We start from the raw sequence: 25,209 nt of genomic DNA, 5'->3' as shown, positions 1-25,209 counted from the left end.
GGGCCGCCACCAGGTGGTGGTGGGTAGGTAACAACATCTCCACCCCGCTGATCCTCAAAACTGGGGCTCCACAAGGGTGCGTTCTCAACCCTCTCCTGTACTCCCTGTTCACCCACGACTGCGTGGCCATACACGCCTCCAACTCAATCATCAAGTTTGCAGACAACACTACAGTGGTAGGCTTGATTACCAACAACGACGAGACGGCCTACAGGGAGGAGGTGAGGGCCCTCGGAGTGTGGTGTCAGGAAAATAACCTCACACTCAACGTCAACAAAACAAAGGAGATGATTGTGGACTTCAGGAAACAGCAGAGGGAGCACCCCCCTATCCACATCGATGGGATAGTAGTGGAGAGGGTAGTAGGTTTTAAGTTCCTCGGCGTACACATCACGGACAAACTGAATTGTCCACCCACGCAGACAGCGTGATGAAGAAGTCACAGCAGTGCCTTTTCTACCTCTGGAGGCTGAAGATATTCTGCTTGTCACCAAAAGCACTCACAAACCCTTACAGATGCACCATCGAGAGCATCCTGTCAGGCTGTATCACCACCTGGTATGGCAACTGCTCCGCCCACAACCGTAAGGCTCTCCAGAAGGTAGTGAGAAGAGGTCGACCGATTTATGATTTTTCAACGCCGATACCGATTATTGTAGGACCAAAAAAAGCCAATGCCGATTAATCGCTGATTTTTAAAATGTATTTGTAATAATGACAAACACAACAATACTGAATGAACACTTATTTTAACTTAATATAATTCATCAATAAAATCAATTTAGCCTCAAATAAATAATGAAACGCGTTCAATTTGGTTTAAATAATGCAAAAACAATGTGTTGGAGAAGAAAGTAAAAGTGCAATATGTGCCATGTAAGAAAGCTAACGTTTAAGTTCCTTGCTCAGAATATGAAGACATATGAAAGCTGATGGTTCCTTTTAACAGGAGTCTTCAACATTCCCAGGTAAGACATTTTAGGTTGTAGTTATTATAGGAATTATAGGACTATTTCTCTCTATACCATTTGAATTTCATATACCTTTGACTATTGGATGTTCTTATAGGCACTTTAGTATTGCCAGTGCAACAGTATAGCTTCCGTACCTCTCCTCGCTCCTACCTGGGCTCGAATCAGGAACACAACGACAACAGCCACCCTCGAAGCAGCATTACCCACGCAGAACAAGGGAAACAACCACTCCAAGTCTCAGAACGGGTGACGTTTGAAACGCTATTAGCGCGCACCCCGCTAACTAGCTAGCCATTTCACATCACATCGTTACACCAGCCTAATCTCGGGAGTTGATAGGCTTGAAGTCATAAACAGCAGGGCTGCTGGCAAAACGCACAAAAGTGCTGTTTGAATTAATGCTTATGAGCCTGCTGGTGCCTACCATCGCTCAGTCAGACTGCTCTATCAAATCATAGACTTAATTATAACATAATAACACACAGAAATGCGAGCCTTAGGTCATTAATATGGTCGAATCCGGAAACTATCATCTCAAAAACAAGACGTTTATTCTTTCAGTGAAATACCGAACCGTTCCGTATTTTATCTAATGGGTGGCATCCATCAGTCTAAATATTCCTGTTACATTGCACAACCTTCAATGTTATGTCATAATTACGTACATTTCTGGCAAATTAGTTCGCAATGAACCAGGTGGCCCAAAATGTTGCATATACCCTGACTCTGCGTGCAATGAACGCAAGAGAAGTGACACAATTTCACCTGGTTAATATTGCCTGCTAACCTGGATTTATTTTAGCTAAATATACAGCTTTAAAAATATATACTTCTGTGTATTGATTTTAAGAAAGGTATTGGTGTTTATGGTTAGGTACACGTTGACGCAACGACAGTCCTTTTTTGCGAATACGCACTGCATCGATTTATATGCAACACAGGACACGCTAGATAAACTAGTAATATCATCAACCATGTGTAGTTATAACTAGTGATTATGATTTATTTATTTTAATGCTAGCTAGCAAACAAATACTTATTTTCCACCATAATTTGCAAATAAATTCATAAAAAAATCCTACAATGTGATTTTCTGGATTTTTTTTCTTCTCATTTTGTCTGTCATAGTTGAAGTGTACCTATGATGAAAATTACAGGCCTCTCATCTTTTTAAGTGGGATAACTTGCACAATTGGTGGCTGACTAAACACTTTTTTGCCCCACTGTACATTGAAGCAACATCTCAAGACATCAGTCAGGAAGTTAAAGCTTGGTTGCAAATGGGTCTTCCAAATAGACATGACCCCAAGCATACTTCCAAAGTTGTTGAAAAATGGCTTAAGGACAACAAAGTCAAATTATTGGAGTGGCCATCACAAAGCCCTGACCTCAATCCTATAGAAAATGTGTGGGTAGAACTGAAAAAGCGTATGCGAGCAAGGAGGCCTACAAACCTGACTCTGTTACACCAGCACTGTCAGGTGGAATGGGCCAAAAGCTTGTGGAAGGCTACCCAAAATGTTTGACCCAAATTATACAATTTAAAGGCAATGCTACCAAGTACTGATTGAGTGTGTGTAAACTTCTGACCCACTGGGAATGTGATGAAAGAAACAAAAGATTAAATAAATCATTCTCTCTACTATTATTCTGACATTTCACATTCTTAAAATAAAGTGGTTATCCTAACTGACCTAAAACAGGGCATTTTACTTGGATTAAATGTCAGGAATTGTGAACAACTGAGTTGGAATGTTTTTGGCTAAGGTGTATGTAAACTTCTGACTTCAACTGTATATAATCGGCCATGTATTCTTTGAAGCACAGCCCTTCCTTTGCGTTGTATAACAAAGTTGAACCTGGAAGAACTGTCTGAGATTCTCTGAGTCGCCCCCACTCCCTCTACAAATCTAAAATCTTATTTAGCTATTAATACCCCTCTCATGTTGCATACCCTTGAGAACAAACACACACACACACACACACACTACACAGCAAACAGTTTAACCTTTAACATCTCAACCTTTCACCCTAAATTCCAAATTTAGACTACCTCAGTGTATGTTGTTTGTCAGACGCATAGCCAGTAGAGGAAGAGAAGACAGATGAGAAAGGGGAGCCCCTGCCAACATGATTGTTTACCCTGCTTTCCATTACACTGGAAGCTTGTTGTTTCATGAAGAGAGGGAGGGAGAGAAAGGGATAGATGAAAAGGAGCTAGAGAGGGAGGGAAATGGAGCGATTGGGGGGGGGATAACAAGGGAGCAAGGGGTGAAGAATAGGGGGTTAGTAATAAAATACAGAGAGAGAAGGTGACAAAGGTGGAGAGAGAGTGAAAACAGACACATAGACAAAGGTATTAGACCGAGGGAAAAGAAAGATGGATGCAGAGGGCAAGAGAGAGAGCTAGAGAAAAAAATAGATTATTGAGAAAAGAGAGCGTGAGATCCAGGTTTCTGATAGTTATTCAGCTCATGTCTGACTGCAGGTGTTTTAGAGACTGACTGGCCTCTCAGAGGGGTTGAACAATGCAGGGTGAGTAAGCCACACACACACTTCCACACACACCTGGGTGTGTGAGCTGTATCTGTACAGTTGTGTTATCAGCACCCAGCAGAAACATAGCAGTACAGGGACACGCCTCAGTGAACAGCAGGACGTATAGATCAAGGTAGAGACCGAATATCCTGGATCCACCCAGAAATAAGTTAAAATAATGGAAAAGTAACGTACGACTCCAACTCTGATATTCTCCCACAGGGATTCACTTACTGTAACAGTGCTTTTTCATAGAAAAAAATACATAAAATAAAAAATAATTATTTTTGATTTCTATCGGCAGATACCTCTGTTAGGGGAATTCTATTAGAATGGATAGCCATAACTCTGGTCCTTGAGGGCTGTAGAGTCCACAGATTTTCATCAGGCTCTGTTCACTATGGCCTATAATAGGTCAGATTTTTGTCGTCTGTTGACTACAGGCCAAGGGCATGTCGTCTGTTGACTACAGGCCAGGGGCATGTCGTCTGTTGACCACAGGCCAGGGGCATGTCGTCTGTTGACCACAGGCCAGGGGCATGTCGTCTGTTGACCACAGGCCAGGGGCATGTCGTCTGTTGACCACAGGCCAGGGGCATGTCGTCTGTTGACCACAGGCCAGGGGCAGGTCGTCTGTTGACCACAGGCCAGGGGCAGGTCGTCTGTTGACCACAGGCCAGGGGCATGTCGTCTGTTGACCACAGGCCAGGGGCATGTCGTCTGTTGACCACAGGCCAGGGGCAGGTCGTCTGTTGACCACAGGCCAGGGGCAGGTCGTCTGTTGACCACAGGTCAGGGGCAGGTCGTCTGTTGACCACAGGTCAGGGGTAGGTTGACTACAGGTCAGGGGTAGGTTGACTACAGGTCAGGGGTAGGTCGTCTGTTGACTACAGGCCAGGTGTGTGGAGTTGGCTCTCTAGCCAGTCAGTCAATGATTGATCAATGAAGGGTGAACAGAGAACCAACAGAGACCGGGAAGGGACACAGCAGATCTCAAGGGCACTGACCTGTATTACCTTGTATCAAATCAATATTTACTGTCGCCACATAATACCATCCACTCCACAACAGAAAGATGTGATTTCTGGGAAGCTAAAGAATTGCATCCACTTGAGGAAGATGGGACACGGTGTAGGGAATAGTATCCAGAAAGATGTGTTTCCTCAGATTACTTACTGATCTTTTAGCTGTGTTTCTGTGTTCTTCTCTTCTGATTCATGATCCTCTTCTATTGGCAGAACCAATCAAAAGATCAGGGCTCATATTTGTCAAGCGTCTCAGAGAAAAAGTGCTGTGCTGATCTAGGATCAGTTTTGTGATTTAGATCATAATGAATCAAATTATTATGGACAGGGAGGACCTGATCCTAGATCTGTTTATCTACTCTGAGACGCTTGATGATCACAGGCCCATATCTGTGTCACTACTATTGTAGCACTTGGTAGTCTCTGTAGTGGAAGAAGTCTATCCAGTTGGCAGAGTACTGAGGTAGAAATGGTCCGAAAGGTTGTTGACATTTCGCATATTGGTCCAAGGCTGCCTGATAGCAGTTCAAAGACCTGGCACCGTGGCAGTCGAAGCTCACTTGAGAGAGCTCATACCTGCGTTGCATTCACTGGAGAGCATAATAATAGAAATATCAGATAGATAGTATATTTCTATGTAGAACAGATATGCTTCTATGGAGTGAGCATATGGAATTGGCCATTGTTACCTTGTGTTGATTTTATAGTGTACAATTTCTAGTGTTGATTCAGGTGTTAAATTAACACTAATTTGTGTAAAATAACCCCAGTGTTGGTGTTAAGACAACCAGCGTTAAATCAAAACCACGCCCGTCATTCTCATATTTTCCAGCATGCTCTATTGCAGTTAGATTTTTGAATTCTTTCTTTCAATATCTATACTTATTGCACCCGTTACCGAAATGGTTGTTCCAGTTTAGATACTTTAGGGCATGGTTTCCCAAACTAGGTCATGGAGACCCCAAGGCGTGCACGTTTTGGTTTTTGCCCTGGCCGTGATATTGAAAGCTCAGAGCCAACTTTGCTATTTTATGATTTTGTCTATTTTCACAAAAGGTATCCGCTATCATTTCTTACAACCAACTTGCCAATGTACAGCCACTTGATAATAAAATGGATGACCTCCGATCACAGATTTTCTACCAACCGGACTCTCGAAACTGCAATATTCTCTGCTTTTCTGAAACATGCCTCTTGAACAAGATAAAACTTGATGGCTTCCCCATTCACCATGCGGACAGGACAGTGCAGTTGGGGAAATTGAGGGGAGGAGGGGTTTGCCTGTTCATCAACAACAGCTGGTCTGCTGACTCGTTCACCCGTCTTGGAATACCTGATCAAATGCTTACTCTTTTACCTCCCGAGGGAGTTTTCAGCTGTTATTGTGACTTTTGTATACATTCCACCTCAGGACCAGAAAAATAACAAGCTGGCATTTAACGAACTTACCAGGCTATAACCACACAGTTATAGCCTGCACATTGACGTCGGTCGCCAGTTTACGGTATTTCCTCCGACACATTGGTGCGGCTGGCTTCCGGGTTAAGTGAGTACTGTGTCAAGAAGCAGTGCAGCTTGGCAGGGTCGTGTTTCGGTGGACGCGTGGCTCTCGACCTCTGCCTCTCCCGAGTCTGTGCGGGAGTTGCAGCGATGGGACAAGACTGTACCTACCAATTCGGGAGAAAAAGGTGTACAAAGTAAAAAATAAAATGATAAAAAAAAAAAAAAATTTTTTTTATATGAAATATGAAAACATTTACAAAAAACAACTTACATCCAGAGGCTGCAATTCTGGTTGCCGGTGAATTAAATTCCACGTCGTTAAGAAACGTGATACCCAATTTACATCAACACGTCTCCCTCACCACTAGGGGCGATAAAGTCCTAGGACACTGTTATTCTACCCACAAGCAAGCATGCAAGGCCTTCCCTTATCGGCCATTCGGCAAATCAGATCATGACAGGAATTACCTGTCACTCGCTCTGTTGTGAAATGGTCTCCAGAATCCTAGATTATGCTACAGGATTATGCTGATTATACTGATTGGAATATGTTTCGGGACTCTGCCGATTACATCAACGTGCTAACCACCTCCATCACCGGCTTCATTAGGAAATGCATTACCAACATTTTCCCCACAGTGAAGGTTCGCTGCTTCCCCAATCAAAAGCTCTGGATTAACGCTGAGGTTGGCGATAAACTAAAGGATAGGGCTGCCGCACACAGGGCTGTTGCAGGCAACCTTGAGGCTACGGCTGAGGACAGAAACAAGTACACAATATGACCTCCGCAGAGCAAAAGGTCAATATAGGAATTAGGTGGAATCATACTACATAGGCTCTGATGCCCGCTGCATGGGGCAGGAGCTACAGTCATTACGGATTACTAAGGAAGACCCAGCCATGATCTGCCCAATGATGCCTTTCTACCAGACAAACTCAATGCATAATATGCACACTTTGACAATAACAAGATCGGGCCGGATGTGAGGGATGTGAGGGCCGACTCAGAAGATTGGATGATTTCGCTCTGAGGCCGACGTAAGTGAAGTCTTTAATCAGGTCAAATGATGGTATTCCAGGGCGCGTTCTCAGGAGCATGTGCAGAACAGCTGGCAGACATATTCACGGTCATTTTCAACCTCTTATCCCCGTCTATAATCCACACATTCTTGTCCCCCAGAACACCATTGTCCCCTCCAAACTCGTCACCAAGCTTAGGAACCTGGGACTGAACACCTCCCTCTGCAACTGGATCCTGTACTTCCTTCCAGGCCAACCCCAGGTGGTGAGGGTAGGTCACATCAACTCCGCTATGCTGACCCTCAGGAGTGTGTGCTGAGTCCCCTCCTGTACACACTGTTCACCCACGACTGTCTGGCCACGCATGATTCCAACACCGTCATCATGTTAGTTAACGAAACGACGGTGGTAGGTCCTGATCACCGGCGACAATGAGACAGCCTACAGGGAGGCGGTCAGTGACTGGAACAACAACCTCTCCCTCAATGTCAGTATGACCAAGGAGCTGATAGTGGACTACAGAAAACGGGGGTCGAGAACGCCCCCTTCCACATCGACAGGACTACAGAAAACGGGGGTCGAGAACGCCCCCTTCCACATCGACAGGACTACAGAAAACGGGGGTCGAGAACGCCCCCTTCCACATCGACAGAACTACAGTGGTGCAAGTCGAAAGTTTCAAGTTCCTTTGTGTCTAAATCAATAGGAACTTAAAATGGTCCACACACATGCTTACAGTCGTGAAGAAGGCGCGACAACGCCTCTTCCCCCTCAGGAGGTTGAAAAGGTTTGGCATGGGCCCTCAAATCCTCAAAAAGTTATAGAGCTGTACCATTGAGAGCATCTTGACTGGCAGCATCACTGCTTGGTATGGAAGTAGCACCGCCCACGATCGCATAACGCTACAGAGGGTGGTGCGGACAGCCCGGGACATCACTAGGACCGGGCTCCTTGCCATCCAGGACCTCTATACCGACTACACACATGCACAACAACTCCCATACAATCATCATGTACGCACGCTTCTGCTACTCTGTTTATCATATAACCTGATGTCTAGTCACCTTACCCCTATACATATCTATCCATCCAGTATCCCTGCCCATTGTAAATATGGTATTGGAGCTGACCGTGTATATAGCTTACTTCATTGTGTTCTTCTTATTTTATAACTTGTGTTTTTGTTCTACCTTGTTATTTTTAGTATTACATTGTTATTGATTACTGCATTGTTGGGGTTTGAGCTTACAAGAAAGGCATTTCACTGTACTTGTGCATGTGACATTGAAACTTGAATTACACATCACTTTGCAAGTCAGGATAATGTGACTTGGAGGTCTGATGTTGCCTGTAAATCATGAGTTTCAGGCCACTCTATTAGGGTAAAACTAGGCCCTCAAAATAAGTCCTTATGAAATATGTGTTGTATTGTGTTAAACAATCATTAAAATTAAAGGATTTTTCTTTTTTTTCTTTTGGAAAAGTTTTATTGTTTGCATTTATTTTAAAACCGCTCCTATTTTTGCACATCATTTTATACACATAAAAACGGCATAAAAGTATAAAACACAGTATTTGAATTTTAAATTTGTTAAAAAGTACATGAATAAAAGTACTTTTTCTTGTAAAAAAAAACCCATCCAATTCTGTAAAAGCCATTTAAAAAGTATACAAATGATTTAACTAAGGTAAAACATTTTTAAGACATGGAAAACATGTCAAAAAGTCACTTTGTTAAAAGGCTGTCTTCGGTCGTTTGCCAGGAACAGGGTGAGTCCTTATCAAACTTGCCTCCTGCTCCTCCGAATCAATTACCGCCCTGTCTGTTGGTGCCCAGAGGAGATCCCTCCCCAAGGCGCTGCAGCGCTGTCAGGCCTTGGCCGCCGGGGCCTTGGGTATTGTGGGGGACCCTTTGCTTGGGGTCGAGGCCCCCTTTCTTCTGTACCACCCCAGGGTTTCCGTGGCTACCATGGCCACTGCCTGGGGGGGTGGTCTCTGCTCATTTCGCTACCAGCAGGTTGCGGGAGGACCACAGTGCATCGTTCAGACATGAGAGGGTAGGCCAGAGCTTGGTGAAGGGCTTCGGTGGAATAGGCCTTCGGCCCACTCCATACAGCACGAGCTGGGGTGTCCTCCCCTCCTGGCAGAAACAGGGAGACCAGGGGGCCTGCTTCCTTCCACAGCGGCTGACCCCTGGTCGGGGGCATGCGGGTGTCCTCACCATGCCCCGGGAGTGCATAACGGCCCTGACCGGGAGGATCTCATGGGCGACCATCCAGGACAGGTCCCGGTGCCGGTTCAGCAGAGCAGGATGGGCCACGTTGCGCCAAACCGTTGTGGGCTTGGCTGTAGCAAGCCTGTGCACTGGACACTGGTTCCCGCTCCTGCACAAGAGAGAGAAGAGAGCAGTGTTTAGTTAAATCCGTGACTGGCTCTTTTTCCAGTTTTAAAATTTCTTAAGAACTTTTGGAGCTGGACATAGTGTGTGGAGAGCAGGAAAGAGACTGGGGCTCGCAGGTCGACCGGGATCAGACTCAGGGTTCTGAGGTAAGATCCCAGCCAGAACCGTCTTGTTGTTGTCCGGGGAGGTGGCAAGAGTGAGATGTAACGCTGTGTAGCAGCTGCCCAGGAACAAGTAGAGGTCAGGCAAGCCTTAATGATAACATATTTGATAAGGATCTTACTTAGTGAAGGTCACAGTACTGAAAATGGATGAATGCAACAACAAAATGTCTCTTCACTAATAAATACAGTCATGGGTGGTAACGAGACAATTCACTCGACATGCAAGGCACTCTGGGAAATATTCAAATAAGGCTTTACACAAAGCAATGTGTTAATTTAACACTGAAAAGTGTGGACCTGTATAGATACTGGACCAGTTTTATATTTGACACTGTGTTGATTTAACACTGGAGTATTTGCTGTGCAGGGTGCAACATTTCTATCTCACGTTTTCAGAATGTTGTTCCCTCCTGAACGCAACCATGCCGCCTACATAAGCTTCATGATTTTTAAACTGAACACATTTAGTTACATATGGCAGCTGTACTGACTACTCCACCGAACGGTCAGATTATATCCAAAGCCTGTGTAAACACAATTATCCAGCGAGAGCTATTTCCTGATGCGTAAAAGCTGATTTTGCGTGTCAGGCTACCAAGCGCTTCAGGACCGATAACGCAAGCTAAGCAGCTGTTGAATAACATCCATAATACAAAGAGCAAACTGTTGAGAGCTAGAGACAGAGATAGAGGGGGGGGGGGTGTTCAGTTTCCCCATAGCTCTCTCCCTCGCTCTTTCCATCTCTATGTAGTGACAGACGGTCCCTCCTGTGCAGTTTAACCATTTTTACACGCTCTAGAACACACTGACTCACACACAGGGAGAGAGATAGATTGAGAGGGGGAGAGAGTGTGCTTGAGAGAGAGAGAGGGCAAGAGAGAGAGATAAAGAGGGGCGGACAGAAAGAAAGAGGAGGGTGGGAGCAAAAGAGAAAGGAACAGAGATAGCAAATGACAAATTGGCTGTATATACATACAGTGCCTTAAAGTATTCATACCCCTTGAATTGTTTTAAAAATTACGATTGTTTTGTCACTGGCCTAGACCAAATTAAAAGTGGAATGATGTTTTTCAATAGTTTTACAAATGACAAGCTGAAATGTCTTGAATCAATAAGTATTCAACCCCTTTATGGCACCCCTAAATAAATTCAAGAGTAAAAATGAGCTTAAGAAGTTACCTAATACGTTGAATGGACTCACTCTGTGTGCAAGAATACTGTTAACATTATTTTTTTATGACTACCTCATCTCTGTACCCAACTCATTAAATTATCTGTAAGGTCCCTCAGTTGAGCATCGAGATTCAACCACAAAGACCAGGAAGGTTTTTTAATGCCTCGCAAAGTAGGACACCCACCATGAGGCCAATGTTAACTTTAAAACAGTTAAAGAGTTTAATGGTTGTGATGTGAGAGAGAGAGAGAGAGGCTAATACATAATCAACCTACCCGCTAGTCGCATGACTGAATGATTGCCACATTCCAGTCAATAGCTAACCAACTAGCTCTGGCACATGACACATTGTGGCTGATCATTTTGTGAAACAGTGTGATGCAATGCTGCTTCCTGTGCAGAGCTCCGGTCTGAAGTAGTGCACTATATAGGGAATTTGGGATGATGTCACTGTTTGTTGATTTGCAGAGAGCTGATTCATATTGTTATCCATGGCTTGTATTGTAATTTAATTACTTGTGTACAACCAAATTGTACCGGGTGATTGTCTCTCGGAATAATTATCAGTTACCATTCCATAAAATTACTTTCATGTCATGTGGCATTAGATTGGACATCTAGTCGCTCGCTATTAAAATGTTAATTTCATTATTTGAAAGTAATAATATTATGAAGGCGATAAAATATCTTCTACATTCTGAATAATAGAGTGGAATAAAGACGCTTGTGAAGTGGTAGCATTGCCGCCTCCGGCTCACGTATCTATGCTGTCAGCAAGGGTTGGAATCCAGCCAACTGTCCTTTAAAACAACCTCTCTATATCTTCACCCACTGTCATCCTCTCTCTCTAAAAATGGAAAATGTCATACTAATCTATATATGTGACCCAGCACCCCTTTTCAGTCTTATGTAGCAACATTTGAAATTGTGTTTTTCACATTGGATAAAAGTTGAGATTCTACAAAAACACTGCAGTTTAGCAACGTCGGGAAAGTAGTTCTGTTTTGAAAGGTGATAAACTTGTAACCCTACTTTTGACAAAATTGGCTTTGAATGTTTTGGTACACATACTGGAGAGCTCTACTTTGCCTACACCCATTCAGCAATGTTCACACCCTCTTAAGCCTTAGCCCCACCCATCTCTTTAAGGATTCACGTGTGTGGCCATGTGCTTAGCAGAGAGAGCAAGGTAGTGTAGTAAACAACCAAAGATTTCAAGAGTAAAAGTGGTGAAGATGGTAGCCTACAATAAGGAAAACCTCCAGGTAAAAATAGACTATCTAGTCTTTGGCCTATATCCTAATCTGACTTTGGTGCAGGTCATGTTGTTCTTCACATTACCGTCTTTGGTAAACACACACTATATCAAATAAATATGTTTATTTGTCACATGCACAGGATACAGAAGGTGTAGTTTTGAATGTGTTAAATGGTTACTGGCATAGTCACAATATCAAAAACAGAAAGTGTCCAGATATATATTTTATAATTATTAGATGATACTTACCCAGACACACTTGCCTAAATTGATGGGTCATGTGAAAGAGAGGCTATAGCCATCCCCACATCTAGCTACGTGGATGGGTCTCAATTGTCTACACCTGTTCACATGTTCATGAAATAAAATAAATGGCCGTAATCACCCCAAGACACACCTGGCTAACTTGATAGGCCATGTACTCATCTGGTGAAGTGGAGTCTTGCTTGGACATGTAAATTAGCTGCTAAACAATGAACCATAATGCAGTACTAGCAATACAAGTGGATGGTCATATTGTAGCACCCTGTATTATCGGCATATTCAACAGCGTTTTTAAGAAGTATATTACCTTCAACAGTGTTATCTTGTGATCAAACCGTCAATGTTTTGTAATTATTGGTGTTGTAAAAATGTTAGCTAACGTCTTAGCAATTAGCATGTTTGACATTTCAGTGGAAATACTACTATTTGATAAGCGGTTCAGTGAAAAAAATAATTCCGGTATTATCGGCATACGGACCCCAGTTATTGTCCACCTTTCTATTTTGTTCAATTACAAGATATGTCTGTTTAATTTTGTTCAAAAAAAGAGACAATAACCTCATATCCAAAGTTTTTACTAGATAGTTGGCTAGTCTTCCAGTTAAAAAAATGTGAAAATTGGTGGTCAACTAGCTCGAAAGGTGTCTTTAGTCTCAAAACGTACAGTTATTTTCCAGTCTGTTTAAATGTTGAGATCAAGGTGATTTAATTCTCCAACTGCTAGAGAATGTCTGAAGTTGGGGGGGTGTCCGATGTTGGGGGAAAATTAGCTAGCTAGCCACCATGCATGAAATTCTGTAGTATGAATCTGCAGGTAGCTAAAGCTAACCAACAAGGTTCAATGTTAGCTAGCTAGCTGACATTAGGCTATAACTAGCAATGCAAAAGATTTCTGAGATACAAATAATATTACTACACATCTAATGTTAGCTAGCGAGCCAGCCAGCTAATGTTTCACTGATTTAAAAACTTGGTCAACTTCTTCTATGACAACAACACTGTTGATCAGCATTTCTTCCCCATCACTGTCATCAAATCACATTTTATTTGTCACATACACGTGTTTAGCAGATGTTATTGCGGGTGTAGAGAAATGCTTGTGTTTCTAGCGCCCAACAGTGCAGTAATATCTAACAAGTAATATCTAACAATACACACAATCCAAAGTAAAGGAATGGGATTAAGAATATATAAATATTTGAATGAGCAATATCAGAGCGGCATAGACAAAGATACAGTAGCATATAGTATATACTTATGAGATGAGTAATGCAAGATATATAAATATTATTAAAGTGACTAGTGTTCCAATTATTAAAGTGGCCAGTGATTTCAAGTCTGTGTATATAGGGCTGCAGCCTCTAATGTACTGGTGATGGCTGTTTAACAGTCTGATGGCCTTGAGATAGAAGCTGTCTCTCGGTCCGAGCTTTGATGCACCTGTACTGACCTCACCTTCTAGATGATAGCGCGGTGAACAGGCAGTAGCTCAGGTGCTTTTTGTCCTTAATGATCTTTTTGGTCTTCCATGTTTCATCGGGTGCTGTAGGTGTCTTGGAGGGCAGGTAGTTTGCCCCCGGTGATTTGGGCAGATCGTACCACCCTCTGGAGAGTCCTGCAGTTGAGGGCGGTGCAATTACCGTACCTAGCGGTTATACAGCCTGACAGGATGCTCTCCATTGTGCATCTGTAAAAGTTTGTAAGGGTTTTACGTGCCATGCCACATTTCCTCTTCCTCCTGACTTTGAAGAGGCGCTGTTGCGCCTTTTTTCCTTCTCCACTGTGCTCCAGTTGATGTGGATAGGGGGCTGCTCCCTCTGCTGTTTCCTGAAGTCCACGATCAGCTCCTTTGTTTTGTTGACGTTGGGTGAGGTTATTATCCTGGCATCACACTCCCAAGGCCCTCACCTCCTCCCTGTAGGCTGTCTTGTCATTGTTGGTAATCAGGCCTACTACTGTTGTGTCTGCAAACTTGATGATTGAGTTGGAGGCGTGCGTGGCCACGCAGTCATGGGTGAACAGGGAGTACAGGAGAGGGCTGAGCACGCATCCTTGTGGGGCCCCAGTGTGGAGGTGTGCGTTTCCTACCTTCACCACCTGGGGGCGGCCCGTCAGGAAGTCCAGAACCCAGTTGCACAGGGCAGGGTTCGGACCCAGGGCCGCGAGCTTAATGATGAGCTTGGAGGGTACTATGGTGTTGAATGCTGAGCTGTAGTCAATGAACAGCATTCCTATATAAGTATTCCTCTTGTCCAGATGGGCTAGGGTAGTGTGATGGCGATTGCATCGTCTGTGGATCTATTTGGGTGTTAAGCAAATTGCAGTGGGAATAGGGTGTCAGGTAAGGTAGAGATCCTTGACTAGTCTCTCAAAGCACTTCTTGATGTCAGAAGCGAGTGCTACAAGTCGATAGTCATTTCGTTCAGTTACCTTTTGCTTTCTTGGGTACAGGAACAATGGTGGACATCTTGAAGCAACATCAGAAGACTCTACAATGTCTGGTTCCTTTTTATAGATTTTTTTATACCTAAATCAGGGATTTCCACATCGTCTCGTTCATTTTCGAAGTCAGAGAGATTCAGTATGCACGATCGTCCTCAGGAATGTAGTCCATCACAACTTTTTCCCACTGATCTTTGTCAATAGCACCTGCTAAATTCAGGGAAGCAATGTTGTTGAGAGCAGTAGCAACACTTTTGCAGTTCTCCATGATATCTTTCAAAAAAGCTGCGGTAGCAAGGATTATCTGCACATACTGAGAAACCCATGTTATAGACTGTCACGCCCTGACCTTAGTCTTTTTATTTCTCTATTTGGTTAGTCGGGGTGTGATTTGGGTGGGCATTCTAGTTTTTCTTTTTCTTTGTTGGCCTGGTATGGTTCCCAATCAGAGGCAGCTGTCTATCATTGTCTCTGATTGATTGGGGATCATACTTAGGCAGCCTTTTTTCCCACCTTTAGTTTGTGGAATCTTGTTTTCGTGTAGTGCCTGTGAGCACGCCAGTCGTTACGTCTCGGTTGCTGTTTGTTTTTGTTGGGGAGTTTCATTTTAATAAACATGTGGAACTCTATGCACGCTGCGCCTTGGTCCGCTCATTTCAATGAACGTGACATAGACAGAAGCATGCTACATGGCAGACCAATCCGAACTTATCTCATGGGCATGTCCAGTCCATCCATGGCTAGCGGGATGGTTCTTGTATTTTTCCATGGTTGAACCAACTAGGCTTGTAATTTAACATTTTTATTTGTATTTACAGATGGCATACAAGTTTGTTATTAAGGCACATGAAAGTTCACATGTTCCAAGAGGTGTTTCTGCAAAAAACACATATTGATGAGAATTATTCATTTCCTGAAACGGGTAACATATTTAAAAATGTAACCTTCTTCTCTGAGGGATATCCTGTTCCTAAATTGCAACAGCCTGACGGAATAGAAAAAAAACAAATCTAGGGAAGGGATGAGCCAATGGTTAGCCACAAGCCAAGCTACAGCCCACATGTCATCATTCATCAGCCTTCAATGTGCACTTCCTCATTTCAGACAGGCTACTGTTTTGGGCATGGTCAATTTGATACGGAAAGAATACAAAAACAGGCTATATTATTAGGGTCACAAGTTGATGTGACAGTGATGATTATATTAAGACGATTCAGGAGTACTCAACCTCCAAGTCGCTGTGGAGAGAGATATGTAGGGGCGAGATAGGGAGAGATGGGCAGAGTGTCAAGGGATGTTCTCTGTGTTTGAGACACACAGAGACACAGGCACCTTAGGGGCCACACACACACTGGGATTACAGTTGAATAATGTCACCTTGGCACTGCATTCTGCCTAAAGTGGCCTATGTACGTCCCTCTCTGCTTGTTCTGTTTCTCTCTCTCTCTCTCTCGCTATCCCTCCATCATCCCTTATTCTTCCCAGTTAATTATGTTGCAAACTTTAATTAGTAAATCACTTCCATGCAGTCCTGCGGAACTGCGAAAGTCCCAGTGGATTAAGGCAGAGTGTGTGCATGTGTGAGTGCACGTGAGAGACGCTCGAATTGTAATGCGTTTTCATTCATAAACGTGTGTATCTTCTCTAGGGCTTGAACAAGTGACGCCATGACGACGGAGATGCAGGAGATCGCCATCACAGAGGAAAAACCTTTACTTCCTGGTCAGCCCGATCCTACAAAGGTACACACAGGCACATACACACACACACATACATACACACTGACACATGCAGGCTGACACATCCAGACTTCAGAAAGTATTTACACCACTTGATTTCTTCTACATTTTGTTGTTACATGATGGGATTAAAATGGATTGAATTGTCTTTTTTTGTTGTCAATGATCTACACAGAATACTCTGTACTGTCAACTTGGAAGTAAAAGTATAAGATTTGTAAAATAAAAAATACTAATATATCTTGATTTTGATATGTATTCACCCCCCTGAGTCAATACATGTCAGAATCCCCTTTAGCAGTGATTACAGCTGTGAGTCTTTCTGGGTACATTTCTAAACGCTTTGCACACCTGGATTGTACAATATGTGCACATTATTTAAAAAAATGTCAAGCTCTGTCAAGTTGGTTTTTGATCATTGCTACACAGCCATTTTCAAGTCTTACAATAGATTTACAAGCTAATTTAAGTCCGTACTAGGCCACTCAGGAACATTCAATGCCGTCTTGGTAAGCAAGTCCAGTGTATATTTGACCTTGTGTTTTAGGTTATTTTCCTGCTGAAAGGTGTTGGAAAGCAGACTGAACCAGGTTTTCCTCTAGGATTTTTCCTATGCTTATCTCTGTTCTGTTTATTTTTATCACAAAAAAAACGAGTCCTTGCCGAAGACAAGCATACCCATAACATGATGTAGCCACCACTATGCCTGAAATATGAAAAGTGGTACTCAGTGATGTGTTGGATTTGCCCCAAACATATCACTTTGTATTCAGGACATGAAGCACATTTCTTTGCTCCATCTTTTGCAGTTTTACTGAAGTGCCTTATTTCAAACAGGATTCATGTTTTGGAATCTTTTTATTCTGTACAGGCTTCCTTCTTTTCACTCTGTCAGTTAGGTTCGTATTGTGCAGTAACTACAATGTTGTTGATCCATCCTCCGTTGTCTCCTATCACAGCCGTTAAACTGTAACTGTTTTAAAGTCATGGTGAAATCTCCTCCATTTCCGGCAACTGAGTTAGGAAGGACGCCCATATCTTTGTAGTGACTGGGTGTATTGATACACCATCCATAGTGTTATTAATAACTTCACCATGCTCAAAGGGATATTCAATGTCTGCTTATTTCTTTTTTTGCCATCTACCAATAGGGGTCCTTTGCGTGGCGTTGGAAAACCTCCCTGGTCTTTGTGGTTGAATTTGTGTTTGAAATTCACTGCCCGACTGAGGGACCATACAGAAAATTGTATGTGTGGGGTACAGAGATCAAAAATCACGTTAGACACCATTATTGCACACTGTTAGCCCATGCAACCTATTATGTGACTTGTTAAGCACATTTTTACTCCTGAACATGTTTAGCCTTGCCATAACAAAGGGGTTGAATACTTATTGACTCAAGACATTTCAGCTAGCCATTAAAAAAAATGTCTATAAACACAATTCCACTTTGACATGGGGTATTGCGTGTGACAAAAACATCTTAAATTAATCCATTTTAAATCGGCAACAAAATGTGGACAAAGTCAAGGGGTGTGTCTTTGTGTGTGTGACTGCATGTGTTCTCGTGTGTGTACTTGTGTAGTTGCTGGGCTAGGCTGGCTCAGACATGAGAGCTTGGTTGATGTCATAGCCCTGAGGGTGTGTAAGATGAGAAGCTCTTCTGTTGTTGTGCAGAACAGAGCTGAAGAGGAGGGTTGAGATGTGTTGTCTCACTGCTGCCATCTACTGACGGTGGACTGTTAGGGGAATTACAGACTCAAATGCATGAACCAGGACCATATTCCAAGAGTGTCTCAGAGTAGGAGTGCTAATCTAAGATATCAGGTCCGCCGTGTCCATAATCATAATACATTGATCTTATTCATTATGATGTAAAATATAGAAACTGACCCTACTTTGTGAATACGGGCACACGACTCATGTTAGTGGGTTGATACTGTGAAAAGGATTTTCCAATGAACAGCTGTACTTATTCATTTCACAATTATCTTCCCAGAGAGGTTCCTAGATGTATTTCACAATGATATTGTGTGTCAGAAATATGTCTGGTTGTGCCTACTGTTGTACCCAAAACCAATAGAGACCTGAACGGTTTTCTCCATCTTTGTAGGATGTTGAGGCTGCAGCGCGGATACTGTTGGACCAGGGCCAGGTAACACTGTTTCTGAATAAATGGCCGTGTGTGTGTGTGTGTGTGTGTGTGTGTGTGTTGTGTTAGTGTCAGTGAAAGTATGTTTGTTCAACATATGTTTGTGTGTGTATGGTTTTATTTCGATATGTGGAAGAATGTTCACTGTATATTTGTGTGTGTGTGTGTGTGTGTATAGCTTAGTGTTATGGTAGTATATGTGTGTAACTCTCTCTCTCCCTCTCAGGAACACAGTATTGAGACTCCACATGGTCTCCTCCACGTGACTCTCCATGGAACCTCCAACACACGCCGTCCTGCCATCCTGACCTTCCATGACGTGGGCCTGGACAGTGAGTCTCTGTCTCTCTCCTCTCGCTCTCCTTCTATTACTCTGTCTTTACCTTTCATCTCTGCTTTGTTTCCCTTTCCTCAGTCATCCCCTACAGGAATATGCCTTTTTTCATTTGGAGTTTCTCTTCAGTTCTGCGACTGCCCTTCAGTTTTTTTCTTTTTTATGGTGAATGATTTATGCTTTTCAAGTTCTGACTTTCACTATTTCTTTCTCTCTCGTTCCCATTCTCTTTCTCCCCATCTCTCGCTCTCTCTCTCTCTCTCTCCCAGGTAAAAGCTGCTTCTCTCCTCTGTTTAAGTTTGAGGAGATGCAGGAGATAGTTAAGAACTTTACCCTGGTCCACATCGATGCTCCAGGCCAAGAGGAGGGGGCTACCGCCTATGCTATGGGGTGTGTGTGTGTGTGTGTGTGTGCGTGTGTGTGTGTTTAATTGTTTATATAAACATGTTCTCCCTCATGTGTTTTAGATACCAATATCCGTCCATGGAGCAAATTGCAGAGATGATCCCTGCTGTCCTGACATATTTCAAGTGAGTCAGACTTATTTCACCATCATTACATAATACTTGCTTGTTTACTGTCTTGTCCACCACAAAGAAAATGTATTACTTAGTATTCTCAAATGTCTACTGGCATTCACAAGAGACGTGGTCACTAACAGAAACTCTGTCACTAAGTCGGTACTCTGTACTGAAATACAGATGTATATTACAGTCCAGACATGTCTATCCATGTTGTCACTATCAGAAACTCTATCACTAAGTCTGTACTCCCTGTTCTAGTTTCCGTACTGTCATCGGAATTGGAGTGGGATCTGGTTCTTACATTCTCTCCAGGTTCACAGTGAGTGTGTTCTTATCATGTTACTTCCCCCTGTATCAGTTCATACAGCTGCCCTGCCATATATCACATTATAAACACGGTAGTTCCAGCACTGAATGCTGATTGGCTGAATTTTTTAAAATTTTATTATATTTAATTTTATTAAATGTTATCATATTATATATACCCCATATTAGACCCATAATAAGACTAAGCAATTAATGGACAAAGTCTATTAGAAAGTATATCTGACTCCATTTAACATTCTAGTAGTAAACCCTCAAATGTGATCCGTAGTAAGACTAAGCTATTAGCCCATGAAATGAATTATCTGTCTCCATAAGATGAATCACAATAGGCCAGAGCCTAAAGTTGAACCAGGTGCAATCAGCTCTTATGGGTTTAGCTGGCTAAGATCAAGGAATGGTAATGAGAAGTGAATATCAAATCAAGTATTATCTGAATAACTTTGTAAAATGAATGGATTCACACACAAGGTATAAAGCTCAAGTTACAAACCATTAACAAGCATGTCTATGTGTAGTGAGAATTAGCATCAAACAATATTTAAAAAAAACATTTTTTTTAATTGTGTTTGGTTGCTATATTATGTCCATGTTCTCCAACGACAGGTCATAAGAGCAATTGCAATTTCTAATTGATTTCTATTAGGTCAGAGGGTCTGCAAAATAAACATGTTAAAGTGTGTTTAGACACAATCAGGAAGTAGAGACTTGACTGCTTCTTTAAATATGGATGAAATGGTATATGACTAAATCATTGTTCTGTCTCGAGAGACAGAGCTGCCAACAAAATGGATTTCAAACCTGACAAAATCACATTCAAAGATCAGTTTAAAACTATGCTATCTTTAGCCGGTCGCCTTCAGATGAGGATGACAGCAACATTCAGAATAAAACACGTGAGATCTGAAGCTCACCCACTGCTTGTGTGAATCAAATATGATTTACACAAGTTTGTAAACCCAGTCTGAGCATAGAGAACATAGTTTAGGTTGAGCCTGCATTAGCAACATCTTGCTATGTGGTTATCTCCTCAGTGTATCCCAGTGCTTGATTCTTGTTGTCAATTCATACAATTCAGCAGTCTAAACATACCCAGTGCTTGCTGTTGACTATTGTCGTGGAAATTCAGTACTGAGAAAGACTTGGTCATTTCTTCAATCGTCTTTATTTAATATCGATTAATTATTGCAATAATGAGGCCTGTCGACCCCCCCTTTTAGCTGCCTTCTGGCAAACTCCAACTGAGTTGTTATGTGCCTTTTACTGAGGAGTGGCTTCCGTCTGGCCACTACCAGAAAAGCCTGATTGGTGGAGTGCTGCAGAGATGGTTGTTCTCCCATCTCCACAGAGGAACTCTAGAGTGACCATCGGGTTCTTGGTCAGCACCGTGATCAAGGCCCTTCTCCCCCGATTGCTCAGTTTGGTCGGGCGGCCAGCTTTAGTCATTTTTATTATTCATTTTTTAATTTTTTAATACACCTAGGCAAGTCAGTTAAGAACAAATTCTTATTTACAATGACAGCCTTGGTGGTTCCAAACTTCTTTCATTTAAGAATGATGGAGGCCACTGTGTTCTTGGGGACCTTCAATGCTGCACCTGATCTCAATTTTGGGTCTCATAGCAAATGGTCTGAATACTTTTGTAAATAAGGTATTTATGTGTATCTAACAACCTGTTTTCGCTTTGTCATTATGGGGTATTATGTGGAGATTGCTAAAAAAAAGAGAAGAAGATTTAATCCATTTTCGAATAAGGCTGTAGTGTAACAAACTGGAAAAGTCAAAGGGTCTGAATACTTTCCAAAGACACTGTTAATAGTGACAAATGTTATACTCTCGCTTTTGTTCTCTCTCTTTTATTCTCTCTCTTTCTCTCTCTGTCTCTCTCGCTCTCTCTCTCTCCCTCTCTCTCCTTCTCAGATGGCCCATCCAGACTCAGTTGAAGGTCTGGTTCTCATCAACATGGATCCTGAGACCAGAGGGTGGATGGACTGGGCGGCCCAGAAGGTTACTGTCCGTTTAATATGTTAAAAAAATATATATTTTAAAGTCTTTTGTATTAAATATTATCATTACTCAGAAGCCCAGAAGGTTAGTTTGTATTTATTATGGTTCCCATTCGCAACTACACTTCCTGGGATCCAGCAAAATAAAGGCAGTATATACCATTTAAAGACATTCAATTTAATTCACAGCACATTAAGTGTGTGCCTTCAGGCCACTACTCACCACATATCATATCTACAACACGAAATCTATGTATGTGTATAGTGCGTATGTTATCATGTGTCTGTGCCTATGTTTGTGTTGCTTCACAGTCCCCACTGTTCCATGAGGTGTATTTGTTTATCTGTTTTTTAAATCTCAGTTTACTGCTTGCATCAGTTACTTGATGTGGAATAGAGTTTCATGTAGTCATGGCTCTATCTAGTACTGCACACCTCCCATAGGTAGGAATCATTTTTGCTTCCCTCCAGGCCTGAGGGCACACACTTTCTAGTAGGCTTAAATTGAAGATGTGGCAAAATCGTTGGCTATTTTTCTCAGTAATTTTATTGACCACCAAATCCCCTAGATTCAGACTCCTAATTATCCTCAACCCTCTGAAGACTCCAAACCAACTTCCACGCCAGTCAGAACTGACGTGTTTTATCTCTGAACACTAAATGTTGGTTTGTCCATGACTGTAGGATAATGGGAACAGGGGGTGTGTTGATGAATGTTTATATGTTCATGAATACTAGCAGCATTTCCATCAATTTGATTATTAGATCAAATATCAGTCCAAGATCTTATTCAATTTGATAATTTCTCTTCTGTGTTCTTGTTGTGTTCATTTTAAAATTAAAATAGAAACTCAATTATCACCAGAAATGTAAAAATTGCTCTCATAAACAGCCATTACGTTCTCGGACAATGGAGTATTTTGATGAATATTGTTATTGTGAAATGACAATTTGATAAATTAGCATTTAGAGGAGGATAACAGCTCGTGGAATTGTATTCATGGTGGTTGTACTGTGCTGTATGATATTGACTAAGCTGTTATTACTTTGTCTTATCTCTCTCTTTCTGTCTTGTCTGTCTGTCACTAGATCACTACCCTGACCTCCTCCATCACAGAGCAGATCCTGAGTCATCTCTTCAGCCAGTGTGTGTGTGTGTGTGTGTGTGTGTGTGTGTGTGTGCAAAAATTAAGGTCACAGTTATGAAAACTTAGAACACTAAAGAGGCTTTTCTACTGAAAACACCAAAATAAAGATGCCTAGGGTCCCTTCTCATATGCGTGAACGTGCCTTGGGTATGCCGCAAGGAGGCATGAGGACTGCAGATGTGGCCAGGGCAATAAATTGCTCTGTCCGTACTGTGAGATGCCTAAGACAGCGCTACAGGGAGAAGGGACAGACAGCTGATCGTCCTCGCAGTGGCAGACCACGTGTAACAACACCTGCACTGGATTGGTACATCCGAACATCACACCTGCAGGACAGGTACATGATGGCAACAACAACTGCCCGAGTTACACCAGGAATCCCTCCATCAATGCTCAGACTCCACAATAGGCTGAGAGAGGCTGGACTTAGGGCTTGTAGGCCTTTTGTAAGGCAGGTCCTCACCAGGCATCACCGGCAACAACGTTGCCTATGGGCACAAACCCACCGTCGCTGGACCAGACAGGACGGGCAAAAAGTGTTCTTCACTGACGAGTCGCGGTTTTGTCTCAACAGGTATGATGGTTGGATTCGTATTTATCGTCAACGGACTGAGTTTGTTGTCATTTCAGGCAATCTCAACGCTGTGCGTTACAGGGAAGACATCCTCCTCCCTCATGTGGTACTCTTCCTGCAGGCTCATCCTGACATGACCCTCCAGCATGACACCAGCCATACTGCTCATTCTGTGTGTGATTTCCTTCAAGATAGGAATGTCAGTGTTCTGCCATGGCCAGCGAAGAGCCCGGATCTCAATCCCATGGAGCACGTCTGGGACCTGTTGGATCGGAGGGTGAGGGCTAGGGCCATTCCCCGCCGAAATGTCCGGGAACTTGCAGGTGCCTTGGTGGAAGAGTAGGGTAACATCTCACAGCAAGAACTGGCAAATATGGTGCAGTCCATGAGGAGATGCACGCAGTACTTAATGCAGCTGGTGGCCACACCAGATACTGACTGTTACTTTTGATTTTTACCCCCCCTCCCTTTGTTCAGGGACAAATTATTAAATTTCTGTTAGTCACATGTCTGTAGAACTTGTTCAGTTTATGTCTCAGTTTTTGAATCTTATTATGTTCATTCAAATATTTACACGTTAATTTTGCTGAAAATAAACATAGTTGACAGTGAGAGGACGTTTCTTTTTTTGCTGAGTTTAGTAAGGACAATACTGTTGTGTAATTTCTGTCTTGGTTTATAGGAGGAGATGTCAGCAAATGCAGATCTGGTGAGGTCACACAGAGATCGCATCTCTAAAGCCCCCAACCTCATCAACATTGAGCTGTTCTGGAGAAGCTACAACAGGTACACACATAAACAGTCCCATTCAAAATCCTTTTTTCCCTAAGCCCTAACCTAGTAACCGAAAGGTTGCAAGTTCATATCCCCAAGGTACAAATCTGTCGTTCTGCTCCCGAACAAGGCAGTTAACCCACTGTTCCTAGGCCGTCATTGAAAATAAGAATTTGTTCATAACTGACTTGCCTAGTTAAATAAAGGTGTGTTTTTTTATTTTTTTTTTTTTTTATAAATAACCCCCCCCCCCCATAAAGAAAACCTACCCTGGCTTCTAAACCTAATTCTAACCCTAAACCCCCTAGAAATAGCATTTGACCGTGTGGGGACCACTAAATGTCCCCAGTTGGTCAAATGTTGTTTTATTTACCAGAAGTCCCCACAAGAATACACACACAAACCTACACTAGTGTAACCTCCCCTCCCTCCTTTCCTCTCTTACAGTCGCAGGGATCTGATCATTGACCGTAACAGCAACTTCAAGTAAGTTTTTTTTACCCCTTAAATCAGCTGTGACAACAGTGTGGAATATGCCTCTCACTCTATCCCTCTCACTCTATATATATCTCTCTCTCGCTCTCTCTCTCTCTCTCTCTCTCTCTCTCTCTCTCTCTCTCTCTCTCAGGTGTCCCGTGATGCTGGTGGTTGGGGATCAGGCACCTCATGAGGAGGCTGCTGTAAGTCTTCTACATACGTTAGACCTACAATGTAACCATCGAATACAGGTAATGTGAATGTCGTGGTGTGATTTAATAAACATGTTTTTCTGTTCTTGTCCACCAGGTGGAGTGCAACAGCAAACTGGACCCAACAACAACCTCATTCCTCAAGGTACTCAAGCTCTACTCATCCCTTTGGTCTGACATAA

General features: G+C 42.7%; 1 protein-coding gene across 3 annotated transcripts in view; it reads left to right on the top strand.

Moving 5' to 3' along the window:
* The window catches only part of LOC135510427 (protein NDRG2-like), a 39,589-nt gene that overhangs the window by 9,802 nt on the left and 4,578 nt on the right, over positions 1-25,209 (top strand). For 2 of the 3 annotated variants that reach the window (XM_064931334.1, XM_064931332.1), the window contains exons 2-13: positions 16,412-16,505; positions 18,616-18,657; positions 18,881-18,986; positions 19,258-19,378; positions 19,456-19,518; positions 19,771-19,831; positions 21,757-21,843; positions 22,932-22,988; positions 24,247-24,350; positions 24,786-24,824; positions 24,967-25,018; positions 25,125-25,172. In XM_064931334.1, the coding sequence (XP_064787406.1) occupies positions 16,431-16,505; positions 18,616-18,657; positions 18,881-18,986; positions 19,258-19,378; positions 19,456-19,518; positions 19,771-19,831; positions 21,757-21,843; positions 22,932-22,988; positions 24,247-24,350; positions 24,786-24,824; positions 24,967-25,018; positions 25,125-25,172 (855 nt within the window). In that variant the 5' untranslated portion in view covers positions 16,412-16,430. Of the gene's footprint in view, positions 1-11,983; positions 12,065-16,411; positions 16,506-18,615; positions 18,658-18,880; positions 18,987-19,257; positions 19,379-19,455; positions 19,519-19,770; positions 19,832-21,756; positions 21,844-22,931; positions 22,989-24,246; positions 24,351-24,785; positions 24,825-24,966; positions 25,019-25,124; positions 25,173-25,209 lie in introns of those variants that run through there. The other variant, XM_064931333.1, reaches the window with a different exon arrangement.

Source organism: Oncorhynchus masou, chromosome 23 (assembly GCF_036934945.1).
Source record: "Oncorhynchus masou masou isolate Uvic2021 chromosome 23, UVic_Omas_1.1, whole genome shotgun sequence".
Taxonomy (NCBI): Eukaryota; Metazoa; Chordata; class Actinopteri; order Salmoniformes; family Salmonidae; genus Oncorhynchus; species Oncorhynchus masou.
Note: the sequence above shows the minus strand (reverse complement) of the source record. Positions and strands in the feature narration are given on the sequence as shown.